At 45.1% G+C, this 27,952-nt stretch overlaps 1 protein-coding gene, 1 long non-coding RNA gene and 23 other non-coding genes across 25 annotated transcripts; all 25 read left to right on the top strand.

Moving 5' to 3' along the window:
- The first annotated feature begins 1,614 nt into the window (after positions 1-1,614).
- Positions 1,615-14,169, top strand: LOC147701624 (uncharacterized). The gene is made up of 14 exons (XR_015297475.1): positions 1,615-1,691; positions 5,160-5,236; positions 5,928-5,972; positions 6,439-6,510; positions 6,960-7,011; positions 8,035-8,089; positions 8,269-8,311; positions 10,135-10,183; positions 11,014-11,062; positions 12,049-12,097; positions 12,434-12,510; positions 12,981-13,047; positions 13,318-13,373; positions 13,793-14,169. It is a non-coding gene; the product is annotated as an uncharacterized LOC147701624 (long non-coding RNA).
- On the top strand, positions 1,621-27,515 carry LOC147701613 (uncharacterized). The gene is made up of 11 exons (XM_086930255.1): positions 1,621-1,680; positions 19,352-19,423; positions 19,889-19,940; positions 20,979-21,031; positions 21,213-21,255; positions 23,493-23,541; positions 25,399-25,447; positions 25,783-25,859; positions 26,330-26,396; positions 26,667-26,722; positions 27,141-27,515. Exons 2-8 carry the CDS (start codon positions 19,376-19,378, stop codon positions 25,840-25,842), a joined length of 354 nt encoding a protein of 117 aa, XP_086786381.1. The 5' UTR covers positions 1,621-1,680; positions 19,352-19,375; the 3' UTR covers positions 25,843-25,859; positions 26,330-26,396; positions 26,667-26,722; positions 27,141-27,515.
- Positions 3,925-4,142, top strand: LOC147701637 (small nucleolar RNA SNORA73 family). Its single transcript, XR_015298628.1, has one exon. It is a non-coding gene; the product is annotated as a small nucleolar RNA SNORA73 family (small nucleolar RNA).
- Positions 5,279-5,367, top strand: LOC147701636 (small nucleolar RNA SNORD88). Its single transcript, XR_015298734.1, has one exon. It is a non-coding gene; the product is annotated as a small nucleolar RNA SNORD88 (small nucleolar RNA).
- Positions 6,250-6,337, top strand: LOC147701635 (small nucleolar RNA SNORD88). Its single transcript, XR_015298736.1, has one exon. It is a non-coding gene; the product is annotated as a small nucleolar RNA SNORD88 (small nucleolar RNA).
- On the top strand, positions 6,592-6,679 carry LOC147701634 (small nucleolar RNA SNORD35). Its single transcript, XR_015298690.1, has one exon. It is a non-coding gene; the product is annotated as a small nucleolar RNA SNORD35 (small nucleolar RNA).
- On the top strand, positions 7,050-7,128 carry LOC147701633 (small nucleolar RNA Z195/SNORD33/SNORD32 family). Its single transcript, XR_015298761.1, has one exon. It is a non-coding gene; the product is annotated as a small nucleolar RNA Z195/SNORD33/SNORD32 family (small nucleolar RNA).
- LOC147701632 (small nucleolar RNA SNORD34) lies at positions 8,131-8,201 on the top strand. Its single transcript, XR_015298637.1, has one exon. It is a non-coding gene; the product is annotated as a small nucleolar RNA SNORD34 (small nucleolar RNA).
- LOC147701631 (small nucleolar RNA SNORD50) lies at positions 8,360-8,428 on the top strand. Its single transcript, XR_015298708.1, has one exon. It is a non-coding gene; the product is annotated as a small nucleolar RNA SNORD50 (small nucleolar RNA).
- On the top strand, positions 10,231-10,299 carry LOC147701630 (small nucleolar RNA SNORD50). Its single transcript, XR_015298725.1, has one exon. It is a non-coding gene; the product is annotated as a small nucleolar RNA SNORD50 (small nucleolar RNA).
- On the top strand, positions 11,117-11,185 carry LOC147701629 (small nucleolar RNA SNORD50). Its single transcript, XR_015298720.1, has one exon. It is a non-coding gene; the product is annotated as a small nucleolar RNA SNORD50 (small nucleolar RNA).
- On the top strand, positions 12,153-12,221 carry LOC147701628 (small nucleolar RNA SNORD50). The gene has a single exon (XR_015298719.1). It is a non-coding gene; the product is annotated as a small nucleolar RNA SNORD50 (small nucleolar RNA).
- On the top strand, positions 12,810-12,894 carry LOC147701627 (small nucleolar RNA SNORD35). The gene has a single exon (XR_015298706.1). It is a non-coding gene; the product is annotated as a small nucleolar RNA SNORD35 (small nucleolar RNA).
- Positions 13,117-13,203, top strand: LOC147701626 (small nucleolar RNA SNORD35). Its single transcript, XR_015298700.1, has one exon. It is a non-coding gene; the product is annotated as a small nucleolar RNA SNORD35 (small nucleolar RNA).
- Positions 13,416-13,495, top strand: LOC147701625 (small nucleolar RNA Z195/SNORD33/SNORD32 family). The gene has a single exon (XR_015298760.1). It is a non-coding gene; the product is annotated as a small nucleolar RNA Z195/SNORD33/SNORD32 family (small nucleolar RNA).
- On the top strand, positions 19,522-19,609 carry LOC147701623 (small nucleolar RNA SNORD35). Its single transcript, XR_015298698.1, has one exon. It is a non-coding gene; the product is annotated as a small nucleolar RNA SNORD35 (small nucleolar RNA).
- Positions 19,979-20,057, top strand: LOC147701622 (small nucleolar RNA Z195/SNORD33/SNORD32 family). Its single transcript, XR_015298767.1, has one exon. It is a non-coding gene; the product is annotated as a small nucleolar RNA Z195/SNORD33/SNORD32 family (small nucleolar RNA).
- On the top strand, positions 21,078-21,145 carry LOC147701621 (small nucleolar RNA SNORD34). The gene has a single exon (XR_015298640.1). It is a non-coding gene; the product is annotated as a small nucleolar RNA SNORD34 (small nucleolar RNA).
- LOC147701620 (small nucleolar RNA SNORD50) lies at positions 21,304-21,372 on the top strand. The gene has a single exon (XR_015298728.1). It is a non-coding gene; the product is annotated as a small nucleolar RNA SNORD50 (small nucleolar RNA).
- Positions 23,589-23,657, top strand: LOC147701619 (small nucleolar RNA SNORD50). Its single transcript, XR_015298724.1, has one exon. It is a non-coding gene; the product is annotated as a small nucleolar RNA SNORD50 (small nucleolar RNA).
- On the top strand, positions 24,470-24,538 carry LOC147701618 (small nucleolar RNA SNORD50). Its single transcript, XR_015298718.1, has one exon. It is a non-coding gene; the product is annotated as a small nucleolar RNA SNORD50 (small nucleolar RNA).
- Positions 25,503-25,571, top strand: LOC147701617 (small nucleolar RNA SNORD50). Its single transcript, XR_015298709.1, has one exon. It is a non-coding gene; the product is annotated as a small nucleolar RNA SNORD50 (small nucleolar RNA).
- Positions 26,159-26,243, top strand: LOC147701616 (small nucleolar RNA SNORD35). Its single transcript, XR_015298704.1, has one exon. It is a non-coding gene; the product is annotated as a small nucleolar RNA SNORD35 (small nucleolar RNA).
- On the top strand, positions 26,466-26,552 carry LOC147701615 (small nucleolar RNA SNORD35). The gene has a single exon (XR_015298695.1). It is a non-coding gene; the product is annotated as a small nucleolar RNA SNORD35 (small nucleolar RNA).
- On the top strand, positions 26,765-26,844 carry LOC147701614 (small nucleolar RNA Z195/SNORD33/SNORD32 family). Its single transcript, XR_015298759.1, has one exon. It is a non-coding gene; the product is annotated as a small nucleolar RNA Z195/SNORD33/SNORD32 family (small nucleolar RNA).
- Positions 27,516-27,952: the final 437 nt, after the last annotated feature.

The following is a 27,952-nucleotide window of genomic DNA, read 5'->3' as shown; positions in this document are numbered from 1 at the left end:
CAGCAGGGGGGTGGAGCCAGCGCCCGGGGAGGCTGGGGGCGATCGGCACCTGGCGGGGGAGAGCCATCGACACTCCTCTCTCCCATTGACCTGCCAAGTGGTCCGTTCACCTCCTGGGTGGATGGTGGTGCCGGGATGTCGGGGCCTGGCCATGCCCAGGGTTGGGGTCGAGCTGAGGCCACGCGGCCTTGTGGTGCAGTGTCCAAGATGGCGGCTGGGCCAGGCAATGGTGCTGACGGTGGCCCGGGCCAGGGATACAGAGATGCCCGGGAGCAGGCGTCCCGTAGGGGACGGGTTGCGGGTTGCTTCTGTGGGTCGTCGGGGTTGTTCTTCGGGTGGCACCGGGAGAGCCGGTGTCCGGGCTCTGTCATGCGGGGAGGGAGCGGGCCCTTCACGAGGCCTGTCCAACAATTCGCATATATCCCCTGACTTAAAATCCCTAAACTGGCTGCCTTTTGAAGCCAGAATACAGCTGAAAATTGCCGTTATGACACACTCAGCCGTACACCACAAGTCACCCAACTACCTCACTCAAAAGCTGACTATATCAGGAGGCTCGAGATCCAATAGAAGTACAAAAAATCTACTCCTGAAACCTCGTAGATTCCGGAAGGAAAAAACATACAAACGCTCCTTCTCAGGAATGGCACCCAGGATCTGGAATGCACTCCCGCCTGAAACCAGGCTTATCTCCTCCACTGCATTTTTTAAGAAAGAGGTAAAAGCCATCCTTATGGCCAAGTTCACCTGAACTCTATTGTTGCTGGATCAGAGACTTTGGCACCATTTTTGTAATATTGGTTACCTGATTGTCTATAGGTATTATATTTGTACATGACTGCTATCCTATTATGCTATTCACTTACTACCGACTGCTATATTGTACCCAATAGTTTGTTTAACCACCCTCTTGTTGCCCCTACCCCTTGTTCTGTAATTTATAAGAAAGAGGTAAAAGCCATCCTTATGGCCTAAGTTCACCTGACCTCTATTGTTGCTGGATCAAAGGCTTTGCACCGTTTTTGTATTATTAGTTACCTGATCGTTTGTTGGTATTATATCTGTACATGATTGCTATCCTATTATGCTACTATATTGTACCCAATAGTTTGTTTATTCACCCTCCTGTTGCCCCTACCTCTTGTTTCTGTAAAGCGCTCTGATATCTGCAAAGATCTTCTTCGCGCTATATAAAACTTTGAATAAATAAATAAATAAATTGGGAATTGCAAATGAAACTCAATAAAGTTTGGTATTTTTTAAATTACCATTTCCGAATTGCGACTAGCATGGAATCGCAATTAGGAACTCGCTAATTCTAACGTACTTACTTGCATGTGACCCTAAATGATTGCCCAGAATTACATGATGTTGAGCTGCTACGCCGAGAATCAATTTATGAGAATTGAGCAACGCAGCTGGCTACGTCGAAAGCGAAAGCTTCAGTAACAGTTACCAACGGTTGTGCTTCTACCATTCTGTCCCAAAAAGGACACCGTCCCGTTGTTTAGGGAAAGCTCCACCTTTGCTTATTCCACATTGCGTCACGAGAGGGCGTGTTTGGCCACGGGTTGGTTTATAAGGTCTCGGAAGGCGTTTCTCATTCTCTTTCGTGCTTGATCTCGAGAATCATGCTGGTGTTCATGGCGTGGGCCGACCGGTGTCCGTGCGTGTGGCGAGGTGAGCTGAAAGTGAGCCGCAGTCTTGAGCGCTAGGGAAGTGTCCTTGCTGCTTTCTCTTTCTCATCGCGCACCTTTTAAGCGTGTAGTAGCAGGTATATATGTAGAGCCTGGCCCACCTCTGTTTTATTGCACAAACTTTTCGTCGTTCGGCTGCTTGGCTAGTTGTAAGCAGTAGGTTAGCTATTGTGTTCACCAGTCTGTCGCTGCTTATGATTCAAACCCCCGCCCGTGGGGTAGTGGTGCAGCTCCTCCGACTTTATATAAGTTCGACCCCTCCCTATCATCCACTGGTGAAAAGCTTCGCACCCACTCATCCGTTGGCGAAAAGCTGGTATGTAAGAAGGACGCGCAATGGGTTCAGTTGGAAATGGCGCAAGGGGAGTTTACGTGAATTCAGTGGCCATTTTGGGCCCCACTTTCTTTGCAAATGTTGCAGTAGTTACCACTTACACGTTCCGTGAGCTGCTTTAGTCCTTCGTTTATGTCGACACCTTTAAGGGAGCCTGTAGTGTTTCGGGCGCTTAATAGCTTATTTTTTTGAGTAGTAGCCTTCGAGGGCCGTCCCAGTAACAATGGGATTGTTTTACGGGCCGCCAGCGGTAGTCCTATATATTAAAGGCAGCGCAAGGGCATAAGGGGGCGCCATCTTGCCAGGGTAGAGAGGCTATGCGCCACATGTCCCGTTGGAGCACCTAATCACTTAGTAATGCACATAGGCGTGCAGACGTGTTGTGAACTATTTCTTATGGGTTGAATTATAACCCATCTCAAATTTGAAAGATCTCGTTCGTCTCGCGATTTCAATTATCGAACATAGTGACCACCTACCGACACAACCTCTATCATTCGGACATCTCGGGCCATGGCGGAAGTATACTTGGCTTTCAATCTGTTTTACCATGACGCTGGATTTAAAAGCCTACAACAAATTACCTGTAGCAAAGTCTTCGGAATAACATACTCTTAGTTATGATATTGTGGACTAGTTGGAAATCTATAATCAAGAGACGTGTTATTAAGCATGGATTATTTTCCCACGTGCTGGGGGACAGAAGTGAGATCTAATTTAAAACTTAAGTTACGTACCAACTTAAATGGACTTTATAATACCTGCAGAGACAGTTTTACTGTGTATTCACTAAAATGGTTGTAAATATGCTCCATTCCTCGTGAATAGTGGACTGAGTTTAGTCTGGTACTAATTTCCGCTGTCTTTAAGGGTCCTTTTCAGAAAGGACTACATTAATTGTTTATATCGTGGACCAATTATATGGGCAGTCGGTGTTTCATTTCTGTCGGGTTACCTTGATTGTCAGTTATGTTAATTTCGATTTATATAGCGCCAAATCACCGACAGGTCTCTTAGCGCTTGCTTTAAGAACCCGTCCTGGCTTTCCCTGCGAGAACCCCTACTGGGCATCCCCAAGGTGAAGGTCAGGCATCCCATCGCGGTGGGGCCATAGTGGAGATTAAGCAAGCTATTGCCCAGATATGAAGTGTGAAGCCATGATTCGAGTAGGCACCGAGGCGAGAATTATGGAGTCCGTAGACATTTTGAGTTTTGACCCTGCCGCGTCGGGAATTGAACCCTGGGTCCCGGGTCTGACCTCTACATCAGGGTTTGCCTCCTCTAACCAGTGGGCCACACTTATTGCACAGACCCTTATCCACCACTGAAATTACTTCATATTTCACCACCATTCCTTAGCGTGCGTCAACAAGCGCTATATGAAGAAAAACTTTTGTCCTCTATCCTTCTGCTCCTTTCATTCCAAATAAATGACTAACCTATCCACCACTTAAAATGTACTTGCATGTTTCACTATACTAATTCAACATGCATCCTCTATGGGTCCCGGAGTAGCGTGCCAATCGCCGAAAAAGCGCGTTGACGCCTCGTCATGGATAGTAAGCGCTATATAAATGCAAATGCAATACATAGTGTAGTGATTGTCACACTAAGACCTAGTACCCCGTCTGAAACATGACGGCTCACATCTTTTAGTTTTGCTAGGCACTGATTAAGACCAGGCACAGCTGCAGGAAAGGTGCTTTAGTAACTTTAAAAAATAATGTAGTACAACTATGCAAACATCAACTTGTACTGAAGCAGAACATCTAAAAAGTTACTTCCATTGAAATTGCAACAAGTTCAGGTTGGGGCTTGCTGTGGTTAGAAGTTAATTAAAAATGATTAGAAGTTGGTTCATTTGGATTGTAATTTATTAATTGTAATGGTGATCCAACAGGGATACCTGGGGAGGTTGCTCTCTCTCAGCTCTGTCCTAGTGGCATATGGGAGCGTAGGCCATTGGCCCATGACGTACAGTCCTGTTCCACGCTGTTGGAGAACAAGCTTGCTTGCAGTCTTCGGGTTGCCGAGCTTCATCCTGTATATTCCTACGACTTCTCAGAGTCCTTGGACTATGACTGAGGAGACAAACCATGCAGGGTACATACACCATGTAATGTGTTGTGAATGTGGTGCAATGTTGGGATAAATAGCAGGGCATGTACCAACGTCCTAGCAGCTTAATTATTTTAATAAACTTCCAACGTAATGTATTGTGTGCTCAAATGGTATAGGTGTGGTGTAGTGGTTTTGTAGATGTCGGTTAAAAGCTTGGTGTGGTCTAGATGTGCATGTGGCTCATCACTTATATGCATTCAGACATGCACTCCATGTTCAAAACACCAGCTCTAGCCTTTACTTGCTCCCAACAGATCTCCCTTGACAACCTATACTAAGCCTTCAATCACTTGTTAAAATACACACTACCTAATCCAATTAACACATGACTCTAGTCCACCCCCTCTTACACATCACATACGCTTCTCCAAAACACATCACCCCTATTCAAAATTCACTCACCAGCAGTACTGCACATACAAATCTCAGAGAACCACTAAATCAATGCCTCCCTACTCCATAAACAAAACACATAAATCTCACTGTTCCACTGAAAAGACTTTCCTATGTAATCATGTATCCCTATAATGTAATCATTTTATACGAAAGCACACTTGAAAGCTTTACTACCCTTCATCCCCCTGCACCTATCAATGTATCCTCTTAATTTCAAAGTCTTCAGTTTACTATGATCGCTCATACAACCCTATTAAATTCTCGCTGATCTCCCAAACCATGTTTCTGTTTTTATTTCTATAATCTATTTTTGTAGGCTCTTCCCCCCTCAATTACTCATCCCAGACTTTAGTTTACTACTATCCCAAGAGTACAGAAAATGCAGAGAAAGCCATAAGGAACGACAAATATGTACCAATTTAGTGGCTGGGTCCTTTCACAGTGCATTAAGTACTGAAAGTGCATGACCTTTCCTTTAAAGTTACAAAAACTACCAAAGACGCATACTAGAGAAGTAACTAAATATCAATCTTAATGGATTTGTCTTCCAGCTAATTAGCCTGCTTTGCTGATCCGCCCTTCTGTCGTCCTGACTTGTCTTTCTTTTGTAGATCTTGAATGCAGTGTTCTTCAGAAACCAGTTGCTTTCTCGATTCAGATGGAATGTGGCTAAGACCTCTAAGTTCTGGTATGTTTTTATTGTTTACAAAACTTTTATTGTTTACAAAACCAGTCCCCATGATGTTAGCACTGGGCTCTAAACCATGCTGTTGATAAATGTGCCTCTCTGTCTTGACATGCAGGGCTACTGAGGGACTGTGCTTTACCTTTTGTATGGTTCTTCTCGTGAGCGGTCTAATCTGTGCAGCAGGCGAGTGTGCGCCCCTAAGGCACTCTGGTATTGCAGAAGGGACTGCAGATGCTTGTGACCCCTTCCTGTAAGCTGCTAGTGCTGGCCCTACCTTGGCTGCTTTGTTTGCATAGCTCAATTCAAACGAGAACCAGGTTTCCTCTGCCCACTATTAATGACACATAGCCTAACGTGCTGAGGAGCAACGCAAAAAAGCGCTGCGTTGTCAGAGGATAGCCCTGTGGAGGAGGCAAATGGGTCCCATTAACTGCCAGACCTCACTGTGTGCAGGGCACTGGCAAATACAGTGGCTTGGAAGCTGCTCTTTGGATTCACTGCCCAAGGGCAGCTGGCAATGTGGCAACATGTTCCTGATGGGGCACTGTCTTTGTCTGCACCAGGTGCGCCCTTTGGCCCTTTAAATCTCCTTCGAAGATTCGAAACAGATCTATTTTGTGATTACTCAATTTGTGCATTATGTAGGCTCAATTTGTGGTTCCTAAGATCTCTTTTTTACCTTGCGGTTTAGGAACCATGCTGAAGTACATTGAGTTTCGTACAAGCAACAACGAAGGTATTACTGTTATGCTACTTACTGATCCCTTGTGTGGTGACGGTTATATACTAACCTGATTTTAGTTGCATAGATGACCACAAGCTGCATCTTGTGACGTATGTGCAGTTTTCAATGCCAGTTCTTGGCCCGTTTTCTAGCTGTAGAGCGTAATGTCTGTGCTAATGTGGCGTCTGTAATGTCTGTGCTAATGTGGCGTCTGTAATGTCTGCTAATGTGGCGTCTATAGATTCAGGCTGTGAACTCGCGTGCGAGACGGGTCCCAGACTCTGCAGATATGTCCCGATGATGTCAGCACTGGGCTCTAAATTTTATGTTGAGAAAAGTGCACCTCTGTGACTTGACACGCAGAGACTGAGGGACTCTCCTATTGTGCATTTACCAGGAAAGCGGTGTGCGCCCACTGTGGCAGACCTGTTTAGAAGCTTTCGTTTTTGTCTTTAACTCTTGTGTGTTCCACCCACAGGTTAACCAAGAGGAATGCCAATCAATGGAACAAGATGGATATAAAGAAGTTGTCTGGAGAGAGCGGCTTGAGGTATGATCGATCATTCGGTTTGTGTAATAACGTGCTCCAGCGTTTGCCTGGAAGTGGATGTCCCTTCAGGTCAGGGTGTCAGGCAAATGATGTACATTCTCACGATGGTCTTCCGAGCTCGCCCGCGGGTTGTGACGAGAAAGCCACATGGCATAGCTGATGCCTGGACGTGTAGTATTGTGGGCTTGTTTTTCAGGCTCTCTTGAATCTTGGTGCGGCCGTTAATGTGGTGGTGTGTAGGTTACCCTACCCGTGCATTTCAAAGAACTCCGTTCATTTCTGCTACTGTTGTCGTTTGCCTAGGCATCCACAATTTCGGGGGCTTATTCCTCCTGATGAGTCTGTCTATGGTATTCTCAATTGGAAGGTTGGTGTAGTAACTGCCAAATTTACATTTGAGTGTCAGTCTTCTACATTTTATAAACATATTTGCGATTTGTTCTTTGCAGTTTGCTGTTGGCCAGTGCAGTTTCTTACAGCCCTGCGAACTCTGCCATACTGGTAAGTTTAAAACTACGTGTCCGTCTCTTGCGACTGCACTGGTCTGTGATGTGATATTGTCAGTTTTCGAGTCTTGCGACCATGAGATACTGTACATGCACTACCATCTGAGACTTGTCCCGTCTTTTCCTTGCTTCTGTCCTTAGTGTCTGGGTGATTTGCATTGTGTTTATTGTTCCTTCTTCCTTTAAAGCTACCTCCATCCTTCAGTCTGTGGACTGGGCGCGGGTGTGGTAGAGGATGAGTTTAATGCAGATAGGCAAGGCTTTGCACCTTGTAGGTGCAATTATTCGTTGTAATGCGGTTTGCGCAATCAAACACTCAGACGTTCCGTTTCACAAAACGGAGACTATTAGTTATTTTACAAAATGAGACTTGTTTTTTAGCTTGACCGTGAAAGATTTATTTTTTTTTTGTCTCGACTACCACGACCTAACCAAACAAATTTTGTACTTCACCTACCCACTTAAAAGCAAGAGCTCACTTTTAAAGTGCTAAAGTCTTCTGCTCGTTTTACAATATTAGTCTGCGATTAACCTCAATTCAGGGGATAAGAACCTTAAATTGTATGTACTAAACACCACTTGGGTGCCCCATCCACCTTCACTTGGGGTTTGGTAGGACTATGCAGACATCTAGCGTTCATGCCTCGCCGTGTGACGGTTTCAGATTTTTCCATTTTGGTCTTAAGTTTCATAGCTACGTGAACTTGTTACAAAACTCATCTTTCCCATAAACATTCACATATTGCTCCCTGGATGTGCTGAGTTTAACAGTAATGCACACGAGTGCTTCCCTGTAGGCCCAGTTCTTCGCAAATGTGAAAAAGCGGGAAATATCCCTTTATGTTTAGCAGCTAACTGGATGAACCAATAATCATTGCATTAAAATGTTCTCCTTGGTGTACTTTGTACCTAAACTGCAATTAGCTGTCTGCATACTCTTCCCTACTTCAGAAGTGGGGTTGTTCCTTGTTTAAAGTTGCTCTGCCACTAATTTAGAATGTTTGTTTTTTTTCTCCAGAAACTTTGCCTCTGAGGGCGTGCTGTCGAGTATCATCGCCGATGTCCCTTCTAAGGTAGTCCCACCCTCAATATCTGGAGCTAATTATCTTAATTGCCTCGTCAATGATGCTGCTTTTACCTACATTGTTTGATTTCCTATGAAATTGCTTAGTTACTGAGACGTTCCTGTGCCAGTGACCAGCTGATGGTCACAAGAGCTTTGCTAATGTATTTTATTCTTAATGTTATGCAGGTCCATGATGGTCCCGAGGTGCTCAGATCTGCAGCTCACACAGGTACAAACTATTTCCTCGTTTCTTTTGATACATTTCCCACTGCAAGCAGACCAATGATGAGTCTATCCCGAACCAGAGACTAGTGACGACAACCTCTATGGATCTGACTGCTGAGGTCTGTGCCCCTTGTTCAGGGCATAGCTGGGGTGTAGTCTTGGAACCCACCATGCCTTATACTGCGCCAGTTTCTGCTCTGTGTGCGTTCTTAGAGGCCAGGCCTTTAGTGAGGGGCAAGGGTTCACATGTGTACACAAGTGTAACCTGTGTACCACTGTTCATGCTATCCTAGCTGTTAATGCCCTTGGTGCTCGACTCCCCAGCAACCGCTTTGTAAGTAATGTGTAATCTATTGCTAACGGAAGACATTACGATGGTGTGTTGGCTACACCCTAACTAAGTATTCTTCAATTTTAGTTCGTCGGGCTGGACTGTTCCCATGAGGCAGTCAGACTGATTTGCATATAGCCATGTCTGAACTGGGGTGGCAGAGTGGGCTAAATAACGGTGGTGGATTAAACCCAGATCTGTTGACTGGGTGCGAGTTTGATTGGTTCAGATGCTCCGTCCATCTCCACCCCTTTTGTACTGCATACATTTCATTTAGGCAGTATTGACACGACTATGATGTGCAGAATTCAAAGCAGACCAGCACATGTTGCCACCCACTAGTGATTTGGAAATTACAAGTATCCACAAACATGAAGGATGGTAATCTGCAAACCATGCATCTATCAACCAGCCAAAAATTGGGATGCCATTAATAAACAAGGAGTGTGGGGGGCTAGGACACTAGGTGAATCTCTTTTCCTACACTAGGTGAATCCTTTCCTATTAAATATCACCCGGAGCACCCCATTGGACTTGGGCAAAATTCTCTCCAAGAAGTTAAACTATTAAGCAAAGTGGACCCAAGGGCATACCCAGGTTGTAGTGCCATCTACAATTTGTGCGAGACTAGATCAAAGACTGATTAAAGATTGCTAAAGGCCGAATACACGATGCCCTTGGCAAGCACCACAGTCTGCCAATAAAGTAGGAAGAAACCATGCTTTGTCAATAATACGAACTCTTCCTCCAAAAGGGAGAGTATATTAGTGGAAATCCATTCCTATACCTGGCAAGTACTAAGCGTGCCACAACTTATTGTATTGAATCAATTAGGCTAATAGGCCTATAATTTCCTGGTACCATCAGTTACTTCGGTATTCGCTCGGAACATCTCAAGCTCCAGTATAGGAGCGTCTGCGGGCTATTTATTGCATTGGCAAACAATGCCACTTTATCATTGTACTGTGGTGCAGAAAGGTCAGCCAGTATACTATCCAGGCCAGGAGCTCTACCACCCATGACTACATCTGCTAGATCAAGTCGGTCACAAAAGGAATGGTCGTCTTCCTCAATCTAGGCTGGCACCTGTCCCTAGAGTGTAGCCAAAGATAGCCCCATTTCCGCACTAAATGTCACTTTTCCCAGAACATTCGTTTTGTCGTCCCACTCATTTCGCCCTGCGTGGATTTAGATAACTTCATTGCTTTGGTACATGCTATACTGGAGGCGCTAAGATGCAATACCCAAAATGTAATCCTACATTTGCATCCGAAGTAAAACCAATCGAGCCATGACCGTAGTGTAATTTGCTTTTGTGTAATTTCACATTTCTTTGTACTAAATTATGCAAAAGTAGCATTTAGTAATGAATGTTAAAGAAATGCGTCTGCATTGGATTTGCCCATTTTGTATTTCCTATGAGTAAATTACTGTCACTTCTCTGCAAGTGTCCAGCTGCTGAGGCCTGGAGCTGATTATTCTCTTTATTCTTGCAGTGCTACTGGTCCATGATGGTCCCAGGGTGTCCTGCTCTGCATCACACAGGTACAAACACTTTCCTCGTTGCTTTTGAAATGCCCCCTTTGCAAGCAGACCAGTGATGAGTCTATCCCGAAGCAGAGACTAGTGACGACAACCTTTATGGATCTGACTGCTGAGGTCTGCCCCTTGCTCAGTAGACGGCTGGAGTTTAGGTCCAGTCCTGACACCCACCACACCTTCTACTCGGCCACTGTTTCTTTTGTGCGCGCTAAGAGGCCAGACCTTGTTAGAGGAAGGGTGCATCTGGATCTAAGTGTTTTATTGAGTTGTAAAGTGTGGAGACACGAGAGTAACCTGAATGTACGTCTGTCCATGCTACCTAGCTGTTCAAGCCCTGTTTGCTTGACTGCATCAGCCATCTTGTAAGCTATGTATGTTATATTGCTCTAGGAAAACATTACGACAAGGGTGCTTTCTGGCTACGCCCTAATGTCCTTTATGAAGTTTAAATGTAAACTACCATGACATCACGCTGCCAAGCCACACTTTAGCTGCGGCATGTCTTAAACCTGGCACTTTGTTTTGTGAGCTATAAAGTGAAACCTAGAATTGCCTGTGGGTGAAGTCTACTGGAGACGCTAAGATGCAAAACCCAAATTGTAATCCTAAATTGGCATCAACAGTGTAAGCTATCGAGGCATGTCCGCCGTGTAATTTGCTTTTGTGTAATTCCATATTTTCAATTAAATTATGCACCAATGGCGTTTTGTAGTGTTAGAATGAAATGCGTCTGCATTGGCTTTACGGATCTGATTTCCTATGAATAACTGGCCTTCCTCTGCACGTGTCCATGCAGGCAGGAGCTGATGCTTAATGCCTCTTTATTCTTGCAGTGATACAGGTCCAGGATGGTCGCAAGGAGCCCTGATCTGCAGCTCACAGGTACAAACTGCTTCCTCGTTGCTGTTGATGCATTCCCCAGCCCCATTTCAAGCAGACCAGTGATGAGTCTATCCCGAACCAGAGACTAGTGACGACAACCTCTATGGATCTGACTGCTGAGGTCTGTGCCCCTTGCTCCGGAGACGGCTAGGGTGTAGGCTGTCTTTGGTACCTGCAACACCCTATACCGGAAGTATTTCTGCTCTGGAGTACATTCTAGGCCAGGTTTTTTGTGGGTTGGTGCATCGGAGTCGAGGGTTAGAGTTGCCAAGTGTGAATAGTCATTTGCTCAAGGACCAAATGAAGAGAACTGCATTATGGCTACACATTCACGTTAACGTGAATTTCAGAGAAATATTATTGCCCAATTCTTCCAAGCCATACTTTGAGCGACCTGCTTTAAACGGGACCTACTTTAAGTAAGCTTTAGTGTAAGCCTATGGTCGCCCGTGGATTTACTCTATTGGAGACTCTAGGGGCCTTTCGACTTTGGCAGAGTCGGAAGAGGACTGCTACCATGCTCCCACACCGTGAAAGCAACCACCTGCCAGATTGACTTTTGTCACTGGAAGGCAGTACTTTGGTGTTACTGCAGTACCTTTTAAAATGGGCTCCGCAATGGGAATGGTAAAACATGTTCCTGCACGGACCAATGCTTCTGGCAGAGATCAGCCATGGATCTCTGGCCTGTGAGTGGACTGCCAGACTCGTTATGAGCCCCTAAAATGCATTGCCAAAATTAATCCAATGTATCTAATTTTGCTATGAAGCTCGGACCATAGTAAAACCTACATTTTGTGCTTTAGTACTTTTACGGAGTTGTAGAATTCCATAATCATAAATTATGCAAAACTTATTTTAGTGCTGTAAAATGCGTCTGCATTGGTTTTGCTGATCTTTGTTTTCCTATGACGTATAACTGGCCTTCACTGCACATGTCCATCTGCTGGCAGGAGCTGATGCTAAATGCCTCTTTATTCTTGCAGTGATACAGGTCCAGGCTGGTCGCAAGGAGCACTGATCTGCAGCTCACAGGTACAAACTGTTTCCTCGTTGCTTTTGATGCATTCCCCAGCTTCCCCTTCAAGCAGACCAGTGATGAGTCTATCCCGAACCAGAGACTAGTGACGACAACCTCTATGGATCTGACTGCTGAGGTCTGTGCCTCTTGGTCAGGCTGGGGTGGAGGCTAAGGGAATCCTTCCTGCTCTGTCATCGCGTCAGCCATTGATTGGTTCGTTATGGCCTTCAGTAGAATAACTGGGCTGGCTGCTGCTCCAGAACTTTTGACACATGGGTAGAATTTTTTTAAAATGGGCAAACCTGGGAAATGCTGCAACTGATTGTCGTGTGCCTTTTTTTTTGTCTAAGGTTTCTGTCCTACAAGCTGAGGAACATCAACGTGCAGCCACCACGCTGCCCATGCTGTGAGGCTGGCCTGTTGGAAGGTAAATATGGAGGGTGCTACTTTGCTTGTTTCTGTAGGCTCCAAACACCAACAACTGGGTTCATAACTAATGACACAAATTATGTGGGACATTAGTTTACTGAGTGACTCAATTGGCTACCAAGACAGTATCTTTTCAATGTCAATACTCGAAGCTTAACACATGTTTACATCAGATCATCAACTGCGTGAGGCTAAATATTCTTGTGTGCTTTAGATACGGTGACATGTTTAAGAGCATCCAGAGATGGTCTAAGTTTGTGTTGTCTCTGTTTAGAGGTGTATGTTCTGACCTGAAGCTGCATGTGATGCTTTTCTCACGATGGTCTTCTAAGCTTCCTGGAGCTGTGACGATAATGCCCAAGGGCTTTACTGATGCTGGCTTCTGTATGTGGTTAAACTGTACTGTTGTACTTCTGAGATGTGCTATGTGACTCAAAGTATTAATCCATGCTGCTCTTGCACTCGTAGGGATCTGGTCCGGGGAAGGTGTTCACTGAAGGAGGGAGTCATCCTAGACCCATCGCTGCTCTGGGAGGTAAGACTGCGTCCTTTACAATGCAGCTGGATGAAACTAATCCTGTGGTAGTGGGATTGATTGGAGTTGGGCAGGTGAGGTCTTTCTCACGATGGTCTTCCTAGTTCCTAAAGGAGCTGTGACGATAATGCCATATGGCTTTGCTGATGCCTGTTCACCCAGTGGTTCTGCTGTGCATGTGTTGAAGCTTGTTCTTCTGAAGCTGAGCTCTGATGCGAAGTCTTAGTTTAAGATTGATCACTCGTAACTTTCAGTTTCACTTCCATGCAGTTTCTTCTGAACGATGAAACCTTTGAGATTTCTGCCAAGAACAGGTTATTTCTGTGGTAAGTGCCTTTATTTTTTACTCTACTTTTGTATTCCTATTGAAGGTCGGTGATGTGGCAAACGTCTAATTCGAGTCTCACGACCATGAGATGCGTGTACATGCACTACCATCTGAGACCTTCACCCTTTGAAGCCATCTTACAATGCATGGTGCTTGTCATGTCCCTCCCCACCCCTTGCTGTGTAATGGGATGACCATGTGGCTTAAAGGTCTGAAATTTGCAGCGTGTCTGGTCAAGCGTTACTAACAGACCATTTTATGAAAGCTTATATTTAGCGCTTAACATTGTGTTCTGGTGGATTGCTGGTTTTTAATAAACAAATTTATCAGACTAGTAGGCTTTTCTTCTGGAGTGTGTAATGGGTATTTTGTAGCTGGTCTTTCCCCAAACAAACACGTTTGTTCTCTTTTTTTTAGGCACTGGGACCGTTGAATCTGCAGAAGAGCCGTCTACTGGTCTACCAAAGCTAACATGGACGCTTAATTACCATCGTGTTTCACTGCAGTATTCTCTGGCATACTAAAGTAACCTGGGACCCCTAGGCTGAGTCTGGATACCTTGGCTTTACTGGATAGCAGACACAGCAAACCTGTCACATCAATAGAGATCAGCTTTTTTCCCCACAAGCCAGTGTGCCCTCGCTAGATAATGACACCACCCTCATTAGGAAGGTTGGCAAATGCTAGTATGTATTTCGGGATGTTTAATCGGGCTGTCCAGTATCAATCTCGATCAGACCAAATTAAAATGGTGGTTTCTGTCCTGTAAAATAAAGTTTTTTTTGACAACTTCATTTTTTTCTTGATTAAAGCGAACGGTAATCATTGCCTTAAGTGTTCACAAACTAGCTCTCAAAAGTTCATGAATGTTTTGGGAGGTTGCAACCCTGAATGCAGGTTTGATGAAGCTCTCCCAGTGTGCGATGTACTCTTTGCTATTCTTGCACATAAGGTAACCTCTCATAGGCTGAAACATGGATTACTTACGTGAGTAACAAAATAAGATCGCAATTGGATAAAAGCATAATACATGTAGATAATCAAATAAACAGCTAATACAGAGTCGGTGTAAGGTCTTCGTTCGGACCAAAATAGAGTTCAGGTGAATTTAGCCATTAGTATGGGTTTTACTTCCTTAAAAAATGCAGTGGAGGAGATCAGCCTCGTTTCGGGTGGGAGTGCATTCCAGATCCTAGGTGCCATTCCTGAGAAGGAGCGTTTGTATGTTTTTCCTTCCAGAATCTTCGAGGTTTCAGGAGGAGATTTTTTGGACTTCTATTGGTTCTCGAACCTCCCGATACGGTCAACTTTTGGGTGACCTGTGGTGTACAGCCATGTGTCATGCAGGCAAGTTTCAACTGTATTCTGGCTTCGGAAGGCAGCCAGTTCAGGGATCTTGAGTCAGGGGAAATATGCAAATGTTTTCTTGATCCAGTGATCAGTCTCACAGCGGTGTTCAAGGAGGCTCTTAGTGGTGCGGTTGTAAATGGGGGGGGGGGGGGGGGGGGAGACCGCTGAGAGCCACACTTCCGTAGTCTATGTGTGGGATGACTAGGGCTTGTACTGCGGTTTGGAAGTCCTTAGCAGGGAAGAAGGGTTGAAGTTTCCTCAAAGTGTTGATTTGGAAGTTAGCTCCTTTAGTTGCTTTGCTGATATGCTGCTGCATGTTGAGATTGGCGTCCAGTGTGATGCCTAAGGATTTCGCTGAGTCCACGATGGTGGGTTGGATATTGAGTGCGGTTAGGTGCTTCTGCCAGGATTGGGTGGTGGAGATTTTCACGAGAGGAGAGATCAGAAGGAACTGTTTTCTGCGCATTAAGTTTGAGGTGATTATCGGCCAACCATGATTGGGTGTTTCTGAGCGTGGAGTTCAGAAGTTTGATGTCTTCCGGGGATTCTAGTTCGAGGTAGTTGAGTGTCATCAGCGTACATGTGAAAGTGTACATTAGATGCTTGAAGCAAGGTGGTGAGTGGTTCCATGACTAGGTTGAACAAAGTGGGGGATAGGAAAGATCCTTGTGGGACACCTAATGTTACAGGTACAGATGAGGACAACACGTTGATCTTAAACTTCTGAGATCGGTTATGTAAGAAGGAAGTGAACCATTTGAGAACAGTCCCAGATAGACCCATTCTGGTGTTTAACAGCTCAATTGGGTTCTCCTGTTTGATGGTGTCAAATGCTGAGGAGAGCTCAAGTAGGATGAGGCAGGAGTCATTGTGATGCCTGCAGCAGGGCACTGGTTAAGGCCGATCCGTTTTCTGGCTGGAATTTTGCTATCATGGACTTACCTTGGGAGGTAGGAGACCACTAGGCAGGTAGCAGCAATGCAAGCTTTTTCGTATTCCTGGCTTTTTTTTAGTCCCGACTTCGTTTGGAGCCTGTGATCTATGAACTGACTTGAAGAGTGAGGCCAGTATGGCTTCACTTGTTTGAAGCACATGCGTCCATGGGCCCTGCATTCTGGAATAGCCTAGTTCCAGAGGCATTACTAATCAATCTCGTAAGATTGACTTACGAATACCCCTCCGTTTTTTTTAAAAAGCCATGTATGTGTTTGTCAACATCCAAATGGGATATTTATAACTTTATTTCTGACAAACCTGAACTTAATTAGTTGAGGATGCAGTATCCCAAAGGCATGCACTATGGCTGAATTAGTCCGGCAAATTTGCTTACGCTTTTCCACCTCCCACTACTAGTGATTAAACTTTAACTGCGCTCCCTCACAATGATCTTAGTTGCTCCAACATGGGCAGGCAACCAAGGTTCACAACTGTTGGAACTATCAGTAGTGCCACATCAACTTGCACCTCACCCAAGCTTCGCACTCCAATATGGAGATAGGACACCCAGATGCCCATCGGCTTAATCTTGGCGATCTGGTTCCTGAAATCCTAGAGTTTGGCTATCTTCATCTTCTGCCAGACTGTGAACATTATCACAGAAGCTAGACTCTACCATGCGGCAAAATGGAAGAGGTTTGTCATTTATTGCTCACATATTCAAATCAACCCACCAGATGCTTCCATTCAAAACATCTATTACCTCTTGCATCTACAACCATGTAACCTAGCTCATAAATCTATAAAAGTACATCTAGCTGCCATAGTGGCCTTCCTACAAAAGGCATTTGTCTTTGTTTAGGGTTCCTGCTAGCAAAGCTTTTATGGAAGGATTCAAAAGAATTCCACCAAGAACTCCATCCTCTCCAGTGTGGAATCTCAATGTAGTCCTTACCAGACTAATGGAGTCCTCCCTTTGAACCTCTAAACAAATGTTAACTTGCTGTAGTAGGGGATCTGTGTATAGTCCTAATCTAGTGCTGTGGTTCCCAAACTGCGAGCCGCGGCTCCCTGGTGCACCATTAGGAGTAGCCAGGGGTGCCGCGCACTGTGGGAAAGAGCTTGTGCTGAGGAAGCTTGTAAGTGTTGTGAGAATGTAAGCAATTAATAAAAAAATTGTGTGCATGTCTTTTGATGAGCTACCCTACCGTCAGCCTGAGGGCAGCAAGCAAAGCTTTACAAAGCATGAATCATTGTTTGACCCAAGATCACACGTCTGCCATACGCGCAGATATGTGCTTTTATGTATAATCTGCCTATATTCGTAGCAATGACTTGAGCGTTATTGCTTCCCTGGTTCTGTGCCTTAGGGGACCCTCTTTTCAAGAGAAGTATGTTTGTTCCACACTCCCTGCTTCAGTTACTTGTCACTTTATTGTAAAGGAGGGGAACATGTCAAACTCGTATCCCCCAAGCAACCCGTGCATTTATGTGCTGGCTGCTGTTCCTGCACTTTGTTTGTGTGAGTAAACACAAACACTTGCCAGATTTTGTCAGAAATTTCAGTGGGCACTCGCTGTGGAAATAGGCTGCATTGCAGACAGGATTAGTTTCCTGGCCCCAGTCTCACCCTCAGGAAGCATGTATTAACCCCGTCACTGTAAACCTGTTTTCTTATCTTCTGTGAAGTTCCTCATGTTTCTCCATGTCTGTGACGAGTAGAGTAAGGCCTCTCAAATTAGTATCATAAAACCTTTAATAAGGTCTCTCATTGTATTGTAATAACATGGATAAAGCGCTTACTACCTCGGCGAAACATCGCAGCTCAGACTGCAGCAACTTGGGCATCAGAGAGCCTGTTATATCACCCCAGACTGGGCTGGCCACGAGTTTTATTTCTGGGATGAGAGAAATACTGAAGACAGACTAAAAGCCACATTAAGGCTTTCAGTATGACAAAATGGGCAAGCAGCAGGTAGAAGACTGAATACCAAAGTAGAACAAAGTGTGAAAGAATCAAAGGGGAAGAAAAGGAAAGCAGGACAAAGAGGCAGAAAGGGGAGAAATACTATTTCTGAAGAGGCAAGGCAGCAACAATAGGTGGGGAAACTAACAGGATGAGGGAATAAAAGATGCTTTAGCATTTTCTTAATTGAAAGTTTCTCAAAGTGTCATTAACTGACCATAAACAGATACAGCAGAGGTTGCAACAATGTAAGCTTCCTTTAATGCACAGAACAGGCAATCCTACAGCTGCTCTGGGGCCTGTAGTTAGTCTTTTTAGGTTTCGCCTGCCGAAAGCTGCGCAAGCAGCGTTTCGCACAGGCAATCTTTTGTTTTGCAGTATGTCTGTTTGTTCTGCCTCTGTTTCCCATTGGCTAGCTCCATAAATGGAGGCTAGCCATTGGAAAACAGAGGCGTCCGTCATTAAGCGAGGTGACTCGTGGGCGTTCCTGAGAATTTTTCTCATCCAGCCCCTTTTAGGGTGGCTGTGGGAGGGGTTTATTTTTTTGGTCGTCAACGTTTCATTTGCTCATTCCGCGGCCGACCGCTGCCGGAGGAAGTCCAGGTGAGTGCCGTTCCCGCCCCCTCCCGCTGTCCGTGCCTTTCCCGCCCCCCTCCCGCTGTCCGTGCCTTTCCCGCCCCCCTCCTGCTGTCCGTGCCTTTCCCGCCCCCCTCCCGCTGTCCGTGCCTTTCCCGCCCCCTCCCGCTGTGCCCCTGCGAGCGGGAACTAGTGATTCCCCTCCTGCTTCCAGGTCAGGTTGAGCGTGGGTCTCCTTTCTGTGTGGGGTCGCGCTGCAGCCGGGGCGATGCCGGATCAGATCACTGTCGGAATTTGTGGCCGAGACCAATGAGGACTACAAGGTGCCCACTGCCTCCAGCTTCACCAGCAGGATGGGGCAGTGCAAGAATCCAGTGGCGGCGATCGAAGAAGTAAAGGGGCTTGGGGGCCGATAGAGGGCGCCGCCCTACCTGGGGCTCATGCTCTTAGTGTGCCCGGCTCCGTCTGGGGGCCTCAGGACATTGGGTTTGTGGTGGGTATTGGCAATACCGGCACCGACGTGTACGAAGGTTGTGGGGCAGCAGGCGGAGTCAAACATTGGGTTAACTCTGGGATACTTTGGATAAAAAGAGAACGGAAGCGATAGTAGTGCGCACTGCTGTGGGAAGCTCTTCCCAACCTGCATAAAGGCAGTGTCTCGACCCTTTATATTTCACCATATACATCCTGATTTGAAGAGAACTCTGTGGGTTAATGCGACTACTGAAAATGTATCCTTACAGAGCACTTCCATGCGCTGTCCAACTGCGGCCATTGGACGCAGGGCAGTTTTAAAGGCCTCGTGTTCCTCCCCATAGCAATCCTGTGTCTTTGCACTGGGGTCATCGGGTGCAATTCATGTAGATAAACCAGTTTGGGCGCCAATAATCCATTCTATAGGGCAGTTGCCCACAAGCCCAGTGAATGAATACATTCTAATATTTCAATTAATTAAAATAGTTGCAAAAGACTGGACGTGGTGGGCTCTAAATTTTATGTTGAGAAAAGTGCACCTCTGTGACTTGACACGCAGAGACTGAGGGACTCTCCTATTGTGCATTTACCAGGAAAGCGGTGTGCGCCCACTGTGGCAGACATGTTTTGAGGCTTTAGTTTTTGTCTTTAACTCTTGCGTGTTCCACCCACAGGTTAACCAAGAGGAATGCCCATCAATGGAACAAGATGGATATAAAGAAGTTGGCTGGAGAGAGCGGCTTGAGGTATGATCGATCATTTGGTTTGTGTAATAAAGTGCTCCAGAGCTACCAATCTTCCTGCGTTTGCCTGGAAGTGGATGTCCCTTCAGGTCAGGGGGTCAGGCAAATGATGTACATTCTCACGATGGTCTTCTGAGCTTGCCCGCGGGTTGTGACGAGAAAGCCACATGGCATTGCTGATGCCTGGACGTGTAGTATTGTGGGCTTGTTTTTCAGGCTCTCTTGAATCTTGGTGCTGTCGTTAATGTGGTGGTGTGTAGGTTACCCTACCCGTGCATTTCAAAGAACTCCGTTCATTTCTGCTACAGTTGTCGTTTGCCTAGGCATCCACAATTTCGGGGGCTTTTTCCTCCTGATGAGTCTGGCTATGGTATTCTCAATTGGAAGGTTGGTGTAGTAATGCCAAATTTACATTTGAGTGTCAGTCTTCTACATTTTATAAACATATTTGCGATTTGTTCTTTGCAGTTTGCTGTTGGCCAGTGCAGTTTCTTACAGCCCTGCGAACTCTGCCATACTGGTAAGTTTAAAACTATGTGTCCGTCTCTTGCGACTGCACTGGTCTGTGATTTGATATTGTCAGTTTTCGAGTCTTGCGACCATGAGATACTGTACATGCACTACCATCTGAGACTTGTCCCGTCTTTTCCTTGCTTCTCTCCTTAGTATCTGGGTGATTTGCATTGTTTATTGTTCCTTCTTCCTTGCAAGCTACCTCCATCCTTCAGTCTGTGGGCTGGGCGCGGGTGTGGAAGAGGATGAGTTTAATGCAGATAGGCAAGGTTTTGCACCTTGTAGGTCCAATTCTTTGTAATGCGGTTTGTGCAATCAAACACTCAGACGTTCCGTTTCACAAAACGTAGACGATTAGTTATTTTACAAAATGAGACGTTGTGTTTTTTAGCTTGACCGTAAAAGATTGTTTTATCGTCGACTACCATGACAACCTATTTTGTACTTCACCTACCCACTTAAAAGCAAGAGCTCACTTTTAAAGTGCTAAAGTATTCTGCTCGTTTTACAATAATAGTCTGTGATTAACCTGAATTCGGGGGATAAGAACCTTAAGTTGTATGTACTAAACACCACTTGGGTGCCCCATCCACCTTCACTTGGGGTTTGGTAGGGCTATGCAGACATCTGGTGTTCATGCCTCGCCGTGTGACCGTGGCAGATTTTTCCCTCTTGGTCTTAAGTTTCATAGCTACATGAACTAGTTCCGAAACTCATCTTTCCCATAAACATTCACATATTATTCCCTTGATGTGCTGAGTTTAACAGTAATGCACACAAGTGCTTCCCTGTAAGCCCAGTTCTTCGCAAATGTGAAGAAGCGGGAAATATCCCTTTTTTTTTTATTTAGCAGCGGGAAATATCGCTTTATATTTAGCAGCTAACTGGATGAACAATATTCACTTGCATTAAAATGGTCTCCTTGGTGTACTTTGTACCTAAACTGCAATTAGATGTCTGCATACTCTTCCCTACTTCAGAAGTGGGGTTGTTCCTTGTATAAAGTTGCTCTGCCACTAATTTAGAATGTGTTTTTTTTCTCCAGAAACTTTGCCGCTGAGGGCGTGCTTGAGTATCATCGCCGATGTCCCTTCTAAGGTAGTCCCACCCTCGCCCCAATATCTGGAGCTAATTATCTTAATTGCCTCGTCAATGATGATTTTACCTACATTGTTTGATTTCCTATGAAATTGCTTAGTTACTGAGACGTTCCTGTGCCAGTGACCAGCTGATGGTCACAAGAGCTTTGCTAATGTAATTTATTCTTAATGTTATGCAGGTCCATGATGGTTCCGAGGTGCTCAGATCTGCAGCTCACACAGGTACAAACTATTTCATCGTTTCTTTTAATACATTTCCCCCGTAAAGCAGACCAGTGACTAGTCTATCCCGAACCAGAGACTAGTGATGACAACCTCTATGGATCTGACTGCTGAGGTCTGTGCCCCTTGTTCAGGGCATAGCTGGGGTGTAGTCTTGGAACCCACCATGCCTTATACTGCGCCACAGTTTCTGTTCTTGTGAGTTTTAAGAGGCCAGGCCTTTAGTGAGGGGCAAGGGTTCACATGTGTACACAAGTGTAACCTGTATGTACCACTATTCATGCTATCCTAGCTGTTAATGCCATTGTTACTCGACTCCCCAGCAACCATTTTGTAAGTAATGTATAATCTATTGCTCAAGGAAGACATTACGATGGTGTATTGGCTACACCACACCCTAAGTATTCAGTTTTCAGTTTTAGTTCGTCGGGCTGGACTGTTCCCATGAGGCACAGTGTCAGACTGCCACCCCAGTTCAGACATGGTCATATACAAATCAGAGTGTGCTAAAGAACGGTGATGGATTAAACCCAGATCTGTTGACTGGGTGTGAGTGTGGTTGTAGGAGAGTGGGGTTTGCAATCCTATGATCACCCAGATTTTTTGCTTTTGTTTCACTGGTTTACGACTTTCTCTGGCTGTGGGCCTGCCAATCAGACCCACAGCCTAGCTGTTCTCTCACTAAATTACAACGTGTACCCTAGGTGTATTTACCAATTGGTATTGGGCCACCTTATCAGACCCTGTAACTCGGGGCATAGGTGTACCCAGGGGCTCCAGCATGTATTATGCCACCCCTGGCTGGCCATCTAAATCTGACACAACTGGCTGCACAACAGCTGGGGCAAGGTGGTGTAATCACCCTTCACTAGAATAGTGAGCACTGCATATCAGGCCACCTTCTCACAGTGGTTGGTTCAGATGCTCCGTCCATCTCCACCCCTTTTGTACTGCATAAATTTCATTTAGGCAGTATTGACAAGACTTAGATGTGCAGAATTCAAAGCAGACCAGCACATGTTGCCACCCACTAGTGATTTGGAAATTACCTTCCTTCATGTTTGTGGATACTTTTAATCTGCAAACCATGCTAATCCATCAACCTACTAGTCAGTTTGATAGACAGCTAGCCAAAGATTGGGAGACCATTCATAAACAAAGGATGGGGGGGGGGGGGCTGGGCTAGGACACTAGATGAATCTCCTTTCCTATTAAATATCACCCTGAGCACCCCATTGGACTTGGGCAAAATTCCCTCCATGAAGGTGAACTATTGAGCAAAGTGGACCCAAGGGCATACCCAGGATGTAGTGCCATCTACAACTTGTGCGAGACTAGATCAAAGACAGATTAAAGATTGCTAAAGGCAGAATACACAATGCCCTTGGCAAGCACCACAGTCTGCCAATAAAGTAGGAAGAAACCATGCTTTGTTAATACGAACTCGTCCTCCAAAATGGAAAGTATTTTTTGTGGAAATCCATTCCTATACCTGGCAAGTAATAAGCGTGCCACAACTTATTGTATTGAATCAATTAGACTAATAGGCCTATAATTTCCTGGTACCATCAGTTACTTTTCTAAAAATCGGTATTCGCTCGGAACATCTCAAGCTCCAGTATAGGAACGTCTGCGGGCTATTGCATTGGCAAACAATCTCACTTTATCATTGTACTGTGGTGCAGAAAAGTCAGCCAGTATACTATCCAGGCCAGGAGCTCTACCACCCATGACTAGATCTTCTAGATCAAGTCTGTCATAAAAGGAATGGGTCGTCCTCCTCAATCTAGGCTGAAACTACCTGTCCCAATCATGTGTGCCAAAGATTGCCCCATTTCCACACTAAATGTCACTTTTCCCAGAACATTCTTTTTGAGGTCCTGTCGTCCCACTCATTTCGCCCTGCGTGGATTTAGATAACTTCATTGCTTTGGTACATTTATGTAAGCTATACTGTAAATACTAGAGGCGCCAAGATGCAATACCCAAAATGTAATCCTACATTTGCATCCGAAGTAAAACCAATCGAGCCATGACCGTAGTGTAATTTGCTTTTGTGTAATTCCAATTTTTTTTGTGCTAAGTTATGCAAAAGTAGCATTTAGTAATGGATGTTAAAGAAATGCGTCTGCATTGGATTTGCCCATTTTGTATTTCCTATGAGTAAATTACTGTCACTTCTCTACAAGTGTCCAGCTGCTGAGGCCTGGAGCTGATTATTCTCTTTATTCTTGCAGTGCTACTGGTCCATGATGGTCCCAGGGTGTCCTGCTCTGCATCACACAGGTACAAACACTTTCGTCGTTGCTTTTGAAATGCCCCCTTTGCAAGCAGACCAGTGATGAGTCTATCCCGAAGCAGAGACTAGTGACGACAACCTTTATGGATCTGACTGCTGAGGTCTGCCCCTTGCTCAGTAGACGGCTGGAGTTTAGGTTAAGTCCTGACACCCACCACACCTTCTACTCGGCCACTGTTTCTTTTGTGCGCGCTAAGAGGCCAGACCTTGTTAGAGGAAGGGTGCATCTGGATCTAAGTGTTTTATTGAGTTGTAAAGTGTGGAGACACGAGAGTAACCTGAATGTACGTCTGTCCATGCTACCTAGCTGTTCAAGCCCTGTTTGCTTGACTGCATCAGCCATCTTGTAAGCTATGTATGTTATATTGCTCTAGGAAAACATTACGACAAGGGTGCTTTCTGGCTACGCCCTAATGTCCTTTATGAAGTTTAAATGTAAACTACCATGACATCACGCTGCCAAGCCACACTTTAGCTGCGGCATGTCTTAAACCTGGCACTTTGTTTTGTGAGCTATAAAGTGAAACCTAGAATTGCCTGTGGGTGAAGTCTACTGGAGACGCTAAGATGCAAAACCCAAATTGTAATCCTAAATTGGCATCAAAAGTGTGCTATCGAGGCATGTCCGCCGTGTAATTTGCTTATGTGTAATTCCATATTTTCAATTAAATTATGCACCAATGGCGTTTTGTAGTGTTAGAATGAAATGCGTCTGCATTGGCTTTACGGATCTGATTTCCTATGAATAACTGGCCGTCCTCTGCACGTGTCCATGCAGGCAGGAGCTGATGCTAATGCCTCTTTATTCTTGCAGTGATACATCAAGGATGGTCGCAAGGAGCCCTGATCTGCAGCTCACAGGTACAAACTGCTTCCTCGTTGCTGTTGATGCATTCCCCAGCCCCATTTCAAGCAGACCAGTGATGAGTCTATCCCGAACCAGAGACTAGTGACGACAACCTCTATGGATCTGACTGCTGAGGTCTGTGCCTCTTGCTCCGGAGACGGCTAGGGTGTAGGCTGTCTTTGGTACCAGCAACACCTTATACCGGAAGTATTTCTGCTCTGGAGTACATTCTAGGCCAGGTTTTTTGTGGGTTGGTGCATCGGAGTCGAGGGTTAGAGTTGCCAAGTGTGAATAGTCATTTGCTCAAGGACCAAATTAAAAACTGCATTATGGCTACACCTTCACGTTAACGTGAGTTTCAGAGAAATATTATTGCCCAATTCTTCCAAGCCATACTTTGAGCGACCTGCTTTAAACGGGACCTACTTTAAGTAAGCTATAGTGTAAGCCTATGGTCGCCCGTGGATTTACTCTATTGGAGACTCTAGGGGCCTTTCGACTTTGGCAGTCGGAACAGGGCTGCTACCATGCTCCCACACCGTGAAAGCCAACCACCTGCCAGATTGACTTTTGTCACTGGAGGGCAGTACTTTGGTGTTACTGCAGTACCTTTTAAAATGGGCTCCGCAATGGGAATGGTAAAACATGTTCCTGCACGGACCAATGCTTCTGGCAGAGATCAGCCATGGATCTCTGGCCTGTGAGTGGACTGCCAGACTCTTAATAAGCCCCTAAAATGCATAGCCAAAATTAATCCAATGTATCTAATTTTGATATGAAGCTCGGACCATAGTAAAACCTACATTTTGTGCTTTAGTACTTTTACGGGGTTGTAGAATTCCATAATCATATAAATTATGCCAAACTTATTTTAGTGCTGTAAAATGCGTCTGCATTGTTTTTGCTGATCTGTTTTCCTATGACGTATAACTGGCCTTCACTGCACATGTCCATCTGCTGGCAGGAGCTGATGCTAAATGCTTCTTTATTCTTGCAGTGATACAGGTCCAGGATGGTCGCAAGGAGCACTGATCTGCAGCTCACAGGTACAAACTGTTTCCTCGTTGCTTTTGATGCATTCCCCAGCTTCCCCTTCAAGCAGACCAGTGATGAGTCTATCCCGAACCAGAGACTAGTGACGACAACCTTTATGGATCTGACTGCTGAGGTCTGTGCCTCTTGGTCAGGCTGGGGTGGAGGCTAAGGGAATCCTTCCTGCTCTGTCATCGCGTCAGCCATTGATTGGTTCGTTATGGCCTTCAGTAGAATAACTGGGCTGGCTGCTGCTCCAGAACTTTTGACACATGGGTAGAATTTATTTAAAATGGGCAAACCTGGGAAATGCTGCAACTGATTGTCGTGTGCCTTTTTTTTGTCTAAGGTTTCTGTCCTACAAGCTGAGGAACATCAACGTGCAGCCACCACGCTGCCCATGCTGTGAGGCTGGCCTGTTGGAAGGTAAATATGGAGGGTGCTACTTTGCTTGTTTCTGTAGGCTCCAAACACCAACAACTGGGTTCATAACTAATGACACAAATTATGTGGGACATTAGTTTACTGAGTGACTCAATTGGCTACCAAGACAGTATCTTTTCAATGTCAATACTCGAAGCTTAACACATGTTTACATCAGATCATCAACTGCGTGAGGCTAAATATTCTTGTGTGCTTTAGATACGGTGACATGTTTAAGAGCATCCAGAGATGGTCTAAGTTTGTGTTGTCTCTGTTTAGAGGTGTATGTTCTGACCTGAAGCTGCATGTGATGCTTTTCTCACGATGGTCTTCTAAGCTTCCTGGAGCTGTGACGATAATGCCCAAGGGCTTTACTGATGCTGGCTTCTGTATGTGGTTAAACTGTACTGTTGTACTTCTGAGATGTGCTATGTGACTCAAAGTATTAATCCATGCTGCTCTTGCACTCGTAGGGATCTGGTCCGGGGAAGGTGTTCACTGAAGGAGGGAGTCATCCTAGACCCATCGCTGCTCTGGGAGGTAAGACTGCGTCCTTTACAATGCAGCTGGATGAAACTAATCCTGTGGTAGTGGGATTGATTGGAGTTGGGCAGGTGATGTCTTTCTCACGATGGTCTTCCTAGTTCCTAAAGGAGCTGTGACGATAATGCCATATGGCTTTGCTGATGCCTGTTCACCCAGTGGTTCTGCTGTGCATGTGTTGAAGCTTGTTCTTCTGAAGCTGAGCTCTGATGCGAAGTCTTAGTTTAAGATTGATCACTCGTAACTTTCAGTTTCACTTCCATGCAGTTTCTTCTGAACGATGAAACCTTTGAGATTTCTGCCAAGAACAGGTTATTTCTGTGGTAAGTGCCTTTATTTTTTACTCTACTTTTGTATTCCTATTGAAGGTCGGTGATGTGGCAAACGTCTAATTCGAGTCTCACGACCATGAGATGCGTGTACATGCACTACCATCTGAGACCTTCACCCTTTGAAGCCATCTTACAATGCATGGTGCTTGTCATGTCCCTCCCCACCCCTTGCTGTGTAATGGGATGACCATGTGGCTTAAAGGTCTGAAATTTGCAGCGTGTCTGGTCAAGCGTTACTAACAGACCATTTTATGAAAGCTTATATTTAGCGCTTAACATTGTGTTCTGGTGGATTGCTGATTTTTAATAAACAAATTTATCAGACTAGTAGGCTTTTCTTCTGGAGTGTGTAATGGGTATTTTGTAGCTGGTCTTTCCCCAAACAAACACGTTTGTTCTCTTTTTTTAGGCACTGGGACCGTTGAATCTGCAGAAGAGCCGTCTACTGGTCTACCAAAGCTAACATGGACGCTTAATTACCATCGTGTTTCACTGCAGTATTCTCTGGCATACTAAAGTAACCTGGGACCCCTAGGCTGAGTCTGGATACCTTGGCTTTACTGGATAGCAGACACAGCAAACCTGTCACATCAATAGAGATCAGCTTTTTTCCCCACAAGCCAGTGTGCCCTCGCTAGATAATGACACCACCCTCATTAGGAAGGTTGGCAAATGCTAGTATGTATTTCGGGATGTTTAATCGGGCTGTCCAGTATCAATCTCGATCAGACCAAATTAAAATGGTGGTTTCTGTCCTGTAAAATAAAGTTTTTTTTGACAACTTCATTTTTTTCTTGATTAAAGCGAACGGTAATCATTGCCTTAAGTGTTCACAAACTAGCTCTCAAAAGTTCATGAATGTTTTGGGAGGTTGCAACCCTGAATGCAGGTTTGATGAAGCTCTCCCAGTGTGCGATGTACTCTTTGCTATTCTTGCACATAAGGTAACCTCTCATAGGCTGAAACATGGATTACTTACGTGAGTAACAAAATAAGATCGCAATTGGATAAAAGCATAATACATGTAGATAATCAAATAAACAGCTAATACAGAGTCGGTGTAAGGTCTTCGTTCGGACCAAAATAGAGTTCAGGTGAATTTAGCCATTAGTATTGGTTTTACTTCCTTAAAAAATGCAGTGGAGGAGATCAGCCTCGTTTCGGGTGGGAGTGCATTCCAGATCCTAGGTGCCATTCCTGAGAAGGAGCGTTTGTATGTTT

This window comes from Lissotriton vulgaris, chromosome 7, assembly GCF_964263255.1.
Source record: "Lissotriton vulgaris chromosome 7, aLisVul1.2, whole genome shotgun sequence".
Lineage (NCBI taxonomy): Eukaryota > Metazoa > Chordata > Amphibia > Caudata > Salamandridae > Lissotriton > Lissotriton vulgaris.
The sequence above is the reverse complement of the archived record's forward strand: the minus strand, read 5'-3'. Positions and strand labels throughout refer to the sequence as shown.

Excerpts from the sequence above, each read along its gene's own strand:
- LOC147701613 (XM_086930255.1), top strand. The coding sequence starts at position 19,376 with ATGGAACAAGATGGATATAAAGAAGTTGGCTGGAGAGAGCGGCTTGAG. Across the intron at positions 19,941-20,978 it reads CTGCGAACTCTGCCATACTG|AAACTTTGCCGCTGAGGGCG; the intron begins GTAAGTTTAAAA and ends TTTTTTCTCCAG. Across the intron at positions 21,032-21,212 it reads TCGCCGATGTCCCTTCTAAG|GTCCATGATGGTTCCGAGGT; the intron begins GTAGTCCCACCC and ends AATGTTATGCAG.